Source organism: Numida meleagris, chromosome 26, assembly GCF_002078875.1.
Source record: "Numida meleagris isolate 19003 breed g44 Domestic line chromosome 26, NumMel1.0, whole genome shotgun sequence".
In the NCBI taxonomy this organism is placed as follows: Eukaryota; Metazoa; Chordata; class Aves; order Galliformes; family Numididae; genus Numida; species Numida meleagris.
The window spans coordinates 3,577,744-3,584,477 of NC_034434.1; the positions used below are offsets into that span (position 1 = coordinate 3,577,744).

The 6,734-nt window shown below is 65.7% G+C and overlaps 1 protein-coding gene across 1 annotated transcript in view; it reads right to left on the reverse strand.

Moving 5' to 3' along the window:
• Positions 7-6,734, reverse strand: part of CACNB1 (calcium voltage-gated channel auxiliary subunit beta 1) — an 8,100-nt gene continuing 1,372 nt past the window's right edge. Inside the window, exons 3-13 of the mRNA XM_021377638.1 lie at positions 5,510-5,629; positions 5,273-5,395; positions 4,948-5,084; positions 4,794-4,870; positions 3,455-3,474; positions 3,216-3,296; positions 3,068-3,126; positions 2,581-2,690; positions 1,751-1,902; positions 1,564-1,659; positions 7-1,001 (exon numbers count right to left, since the gene is read on the reverse strand). Coding sequence (XP_021233313.1) covers positions 720-1,001; positions 1,564-1,659; positions 1,751-1,902; positions 2,581-2,690; positions 3,068-3,126; positions 3,216-3,296; positions 3,455-3,474; positions 4,794-4,870; positions 4,948-5,084; positions 5,273-5,395; positions 5,510-5,629 — 1,257 coding nt within the window. The 3' untranslated portion in view covers positions 7-719. The remainder of the gene's footprint in view (positions 1,002-1,563; positions 1,660-1,750; positions 1,903-2,580; positions 2,691-3,067; positions 3,127-3,215; positions 3,297-3,454; positions 3,475-4,793; positions 4,871-4,947; positions 5,085-5,272; positions 5,396-5,509; positions 5,630-6,734) is intronic.

Sequence of the window (6,734 nt, forward strand, 5' to 3'; positions counted from 1 at the left end):
GGTTAGCTGCACACCGCGGGGCTTGGTGAGTAGGGGGGGCACATGCGCTCCCACCCCAGCCCAGTCTGCACACTCCGTGCCATGCAGCCCAGACATGGGTCTCATCCAGCACCATGGGGGGGCACCAGGGCAGGGCCAGAGCAGTGGGGGGCATGGGGGGGAGCGGAGCAGGGAGGTGGCGGGGTCGGGGTTGGTGCAGAGCAATGCTTTGATTGCTGAAGGAATTAGCGACAAACACGGGACACACGTCCTCCCTCTGCCTGCTGCCCTGGGGTGGCTGTGGAACCCCCCCGGCTTGGACACAGCCTCTTCTGCTGGACACAGGGGGGTCAGGGGTGTCCTGGGGCTCAGCCCCCCAGCAGCTCCCATAAGTCCTTGCTATAACCCAGGGGAGCTCCAGAGAGCGATGTGGAAGGCACATGGACCCCCAGAGAGACCCCAACCCCAGGGGGCAGATCCCAAAGGGCGACCCCGATCCAGGAAGAGCAGAACCTCACCACAGGGGGACGGCCCCAAACCCGGGGTGGGGAGCAGATCCCGGGGTAGGGGGGGGTGACTCCAGGGGCGCAGGGGTGGCATCAACCACAGAGTAGGGAGCACATCCCCAGAGGAGGGGGCAGGGGGCAAACCCAGGGAGGCAGCCGTTCCCCGGGCTGTCCCCAAAACCCAGGGTGTCCCTGATCCTTGGGGGGAGGTCCCACGGGTGCCCCGCCGCCACCTCACAGCGCGTGCTCTTCGTGGGGGCTGGGGGTGGTGTCAGTGCCCCCGCGGCCCCAGAAGCCCAGGTTCCTGCGCAGGGAGGTGAGCACCTGTACCTGCAGGTTGGAGACGGGCGCGGGGCTGGCGGCCAGCGCGGCTGTGGCCATGGTGCGGTTGAGCAGCGGGTTGGGGGGGTTGCTGCTGGGGGGGTGCGTCGCCTTCCAGTAGGCCTCCAGGTACTCGGCCAGGTGCTCGCAGGCCTCCTCCAGCTGGTTCTCGTCCAGCACGATGTCAAACATCTCCTGGGGGGAGGAGCCTGCGGTGGGGTGGGGCCTGCGGGTGGGGCGGGGCTTATGGGATCAGGGCGGAGCCGATGGGGCAGGTGGGCGGAGTTTATGCAGATGGAGGTGGGACCGGCGTACCCATATAAGGTAAGGGGTGGGGGCTAATGGCTTGTGGGGGGTGGAGCCTGTGTTCCCAAATAAGGTGATGGGCGGAGCTTGTGCACATGGAGGCGGGGCATATGTGCCCCTATAAGGTAGTGGGTGGGGCTAATGGCTCGTGGGGGTGGAGCCTGTGTTCCCAAATAAGGTGATGGGCGGAGCTTATGCACACGGAGGCGGGGCATATGCACCCCTATAAGGTAGTGGGTGGAGCCTATGGCGCACGGGGGTGGAGCCTACAGAACCCAACACAGTGGTGGGTGGAGCCCAGGGCCGGGGCGGAGCCACTGGTCCAGGACAGGAATTCTATGCAAGGATGAGGTGGTGGGAGGGGCTTCTGCATGAAGGGGCGGAGCCAATGGCCGCAGGGGGGTGGCAGGGGCTGGGGTAGGGTCAGGGTGCGGCCGGTGGGGACACTCACGGGCGGGCACTGCGCCAGCTTGTCGGAGGCCACCATCTGCACGTTGAGGTGCTTGGCCTGGGACTTGCCCCTGGACTTCACCAACCGCTGCAGCACCTGGGGCAAGAGAGATGGCGGCGTGGGGTGGGGGGGCACAGGGACCTCGGCCCCCTCGCTGCCGCCTGCCCACCCCACGGCCCCCACCCACCTTGGGGGAGGCGATTTTGATGTAGACGATGATGGGCGCCAGGGAGGTCTTGGCCAGCTGGGCCGGGTGGTTGATGGTGTCGGCGTCCAAGGCCACCAGCTGCAGCGTCCGGGCCAGCTCGAAGATGCGCTCCGTCTCACTCTGCACCTCAGCTGCCGGAGCGGGGAGACAGAGGGGGTCACGGGGGCACAGGGACAGCATAGGGGAGACTATGGGGACAGCTGCTGGAGATGGGACGTGGGGAGCGGGACAGGGCCAGGAGAGGCTCAGCCACTCCAGCATCACCCCAACCCCAGGGATGGGAGGTGGAAGCGGGCTCTCAGCTCTGGAGGAGGAAGGGGCTGAGACCCCCAGACACATGCATTGGGTGGGTGCTCACAGGGGCTGCACTCAGACCCTGCAGTATCCCAGAGCCCAGGTTGGGTGGACAGGGATCTTAGGGGCCGCGTCCCCTGTTGTCCCCCCACCCCGCGCTACCCGAGGAGTACACGCTACATACCCAAGACATCTGTATCAGGAGCAGGGGAGGAAGGAAGCGGTGCAGAGGGGAGGAACCCCAAAAGGGAAAGGAGAAAAAAAGAAAGGAAAAAAAAAAAAAAGAGAGAAGGTAAAAGGGAAGAGGGGAAGAGAGACTGAGTCAAACTGACAGTGGGAGCCGAGGGTCCCAGGTGCTCTTCGCCCCATGCGCTCATCACCCCACAGAGTGGAGGGGCTGTGCAGGAAGGAGGGACACATGCTGAGCATCCCAGGAGGGAGGGGAGGGGGGCAGGAGGCTGCTGGACTGATACAGATGGGAGCTTGGGGTGGCTGAGGTGCTGCACCCGCCTTACCCAGGCTGGAGCGTGTGCTGGAACGCTCGATGATGGTGTGCTTGCTGGGGTTGTTCAGCACGGAGCGCTTGGCGAGGGAGATGTCGGCCGTCACCCGCGTGATGGAGATCCTGTGAGAAGGACACAGGCTGGCGGGGGTCCAAACGCCCCCACCAAACACCTGCTCCCCACAGGAGCCTCCCCCCTGCCCTTCCTCCCACCCCAAGCACGAGGTTGGGGTGGAGACTCCTTCTCCTTGGGGGCAGACCCCACTCAAACCAGGAAGGGGCTGAGTGCCTCCGTAGAGTTAAGAGTCCTTCATGGGGTTAGAGCCCCTCCATGGGAGAGGTCCCCTGTGGGGTAAGGGCCCCTCTTGTGGGGTTAAGGGCTTCCCACGTGGTTGAGGGATCCCCCCATGGCTTAAGGACCCTCCCCATGGGGTTGAGAGCTCCCCAGTGGGGTTGAGCCCCCCCCAAGGGGCAGGAGGCCCCGCCGCCCCCCGCCTCACCTGCCGTCAAAGCGATGCTTCAAGAAATCGAACAGCGCTTTCTGCATCATGTCTGTCACCTGGGGGAGGACAAGAGGAGTGCATGGAACTGCTGCGGCCCTCGGGGGGGTCCCCCCCACCCTGGGGTCCCCCCAGCCCCAATCCTCACCTCGTAGCCCTTCAGCGACGGCCCTACCAGGATGATGGGTCGCATGGAGGGAACCACATCATAGGGCGGCACGTGCTCGGTCTGTGGGGCAGCACCAGGGGTCAGGGGGCTCACGCTGGGTCAGGGGGCACAGCAGGAGCCCAGGGTGACACCAGGGGATGGGGAGGCCCCAGGACAGGCAGCAAGCCCAACCCCCCCCCCTCCCCTGCCCCAAACCCAGGGGTCCTGACGCTACTCACCGATTTCTGCTTCTGCTTCGCTACGTCCCGAGGCGCCGGGGCGGGCGGGGGGAGACAAACAAGGCATGCGTGTTACCGCGGGCGGGGGCTGCAGGCCCCAAACTGGGCTGGGGGGGGTTTACCGGGGAGCCCAGGGGGGGCACTGCTCCAATGGCAAAGGGAGATCGTGCCGGTGGAGCTCGTTCTGTATTAATGCTGCCCTACACTTAGTTAGCGTTGCGGTGTGAGCAGGGGCCCTGCGAGGTTTTGGGGGGGGGGGGAGCAGCACCTCAGCCCCCCGCTACTCACGCAGTGGTTGCACCCGAGCCCCCCAGCTCCGTGCCCAGTTTGGGGGGGGGGAACGTTTCACTCTCATTTGCAGGGGAGACAAAACACAGCTGTGCCACACACCATGCGCACACCGGGGGGCCCTGAGGCAGGGGGGGCACGGACTGATCCATCTGATGGATCAGGGGGCATACAGCCATGGACTGAGCCATCCCATGGACCACGGGGGGGGGAACACAGCCACGGAACGATCCATCCATGGACCATGGGGGGATACAGCCACGGAACGATCCATCCCATGGACCACGGGGGGATACAGCCACAGAATGATCCATCCCATGCATCATAGGGGGATACAGCCATGGACTGATCCATCCATGGACCATGGGGGGGAAACACAGCCATGGACTGATCCATCCCATGGATCACAGGGGGATACATCCACGGAATGATCCATCCCATGGATCACAGGGGGAGCAGCTATGGACCAATCCACCCCACAGTGCCCCCGCAGCCCCCAGCAGTGTTAGGGCAGGCAGGGTGCAGCAGGCAGGTGCGGGCCAGATTGGGCTCTGTTACCTTCCTAAAGAAGGGGATGCGCTTGGAGTGGGCAGGGGGGGTGGTGACACTGCTCACGCTACTCTTAGGGGAGCAGTGGGTCTCCGCGGCCTCCTCCTCCTCTAACTCATCGGGCTCAAAGGCAAAGCTAGGTGTGTCCAGGGCACCTGGGGACGCGCCGGGGCCGGAGGGGAGAGAAGAACAGTGATAATGGTGGTGAAAGGGGGGGGTGAATGGAAGCAGAGGGGTGTGAGGAGTGCGGGGACTCAGGGCTGGGGGGGCACCCCGTGCACGCTTATTTGGATGCGTGCATGAGCGCGCAATGTGGGGCTGCACCTCAGCCCCACGCGGGGACCAAGGGGGCTGCGTGGCCCTCCCAGTGCTGGGGAGGTAGCAGAGGGATCCCAGCTGCAGGAGGGACAGTGTGAGGGGTGTCCAGTCCCCAGCAGGACAAGGCCCCCCCGCCCTGCCCCGTGCCAGCCCTGCTCCCTGTGGGGAGCCCGGCCATCCTTACCACTGGCGGGAGGAGTGGGCCTGCGCGTCCCCGTCACCACGTCACCTAGGCTGGAGCTGGAGTTGTCACCTGATTTGCTGGGAGGGGAGAAGCAGAGAGGGGTAAGCACGGGGCTGCGTGAGGGTTCTAGGGGGCAGGGAGGGGTGGGAAGAACCTGGAGCTCAGTCGGTTCTGCCTCATCTTCTGCTCCTGCAGCAGCCGCATGTTCTCCAGTTTGACGGGGCTGGGGATGAAGCCGACCTCGCAGCCCTCCTTCACCAGCCGCCCGATCCACCAGTCGTTGTTGTACTTCTGCACAAGGGGGACGGACACAGAAAATGCCTGAATGCCCAAATGGACGGCCCACGGCAGCCCCATGCCCCTGCCACCCTCAGCCCCAGGCTCCTGCCAACCCCCAACCTCAAGCTACCCCCACCCGCAAGCCCCAGCCCCCCCCAGCCTCCTCCTGCTCTGCTCCACCCCACGCTCCAGGCCCCCACCTCCTTGATGTGCAAGAAGTCTTTGGGCTCGAAGCAGATGGCCATGCCCTGCACGGGCACGTCATCGTTGGCCGACGGGTTGTAGCCGACATTCGTCCGGACAGCAAACGCCACTGGCTTTGTCTGCAGGTGGGAAGGGGCTGAGCGCGGGCAGGATCCCTCCCGAAACCCCACAGCGAGAGCCAGTGCCCCGCAGAAGGCTCCCAGCGGTGGGGGTCCCAATTCCCCCAGTCCCACCTTGGCTTTCTCCAGCTGTGCCAGCGCCTGGCGCTCAGCCTCTTTGCGCAGCGCCTCGCGGTCCTCCTCCAGCGACACATCCGAGTCCGAGGGGCGGCTGGTGTAGGACTCAGCCGAGCCCTGTGACAGTGGGGAGAGGGCTCAGCCTCAGCCCCATGGAAGGAAGCGCCAGCCCTGGCCTCAACCCCATGCCGGGCAGCCCCGGTAGGCAGCCGTCACCGCGGCACTGAGGCATCCCCCAAATCCTGCCCGGTGGTGCCCACCCAGGGGACAGCCCCGTGGGTGAGTGCCCAAAGGACCCAATGCGTTGCTGGGTGCATGCCCCCAGCTTGTGCCTCAGTTTCCCCTGAGCCGGGGGGGCCGTGCCGAGGTTACGGCAGGCCGAGCACCAGCGCAGCTGTTCCCATTGCTCCGGCACGGAACGTGACACCCCGCTCCCGTCCCGCTGTCAGCGGGCTCCGAGCTTCTCGTTAAACTGGGAGGACCCCCCCGGAGCCGGCAGCACCCCCGGCTGTCCCCCCACTCTGCACCAAGCTGGGGGAAATGCAACAGTGACAGCTCTGTTCCAGCCACCCAGGGGTCCTGCGGCAATGGGGCTGCGTGGTGCAGGGGCGCTGGGGGTCACCCCAGGACAAGGCTGCAGCTGGGGCCTCTGCTCGCCCCCCATAGCCCCTCACTTCAGCCCGTCCTGCAGTTAGAGCCAAGGGGGTTTGGGGGGGGGAGACCCCCAGGGCTGTGGCCCCTATGGGGACAGCAGAGGCACCAACCCTACGGGGTGCTGTTCCCCACCCAGGCTCTCTGTAACCCCTGCATTGAGGCAGCCCCCACCCTTCCCACAGGGCAGGACAGCCCCTTCCCAAACACCTTTGCAAAGACTCTACCACTGTCCATGGGGCAGCAGCCCCCCAATAAACCCTCCCCCCAAAAAAGCCACAGGGGCAGAGATCAGTCACCCCCCTCTCTGAGCCGTTTCTCAAGGGTATGTCGCAGCCTGGGGTCCAGGGGGGGCCGAGGAGCGGGGACTGTGGGGCAGCAGCAGGCACACGGGGGTGCCAGGCTGGAGGGGCTGCTGGGGGGTGCTCACTCCGCAGCCCCTCAAAGCCAAGGGGGACCCCAAACCCTGGGACAGAGAGGAGGGGCAGGAAGGGGTGGCAGCGGTGGGGGGGATGCTCACCGGGGCGGCGAGGTGGTCTTTGCCGGTCATCTCCATGGTGGCAGGGCTGGG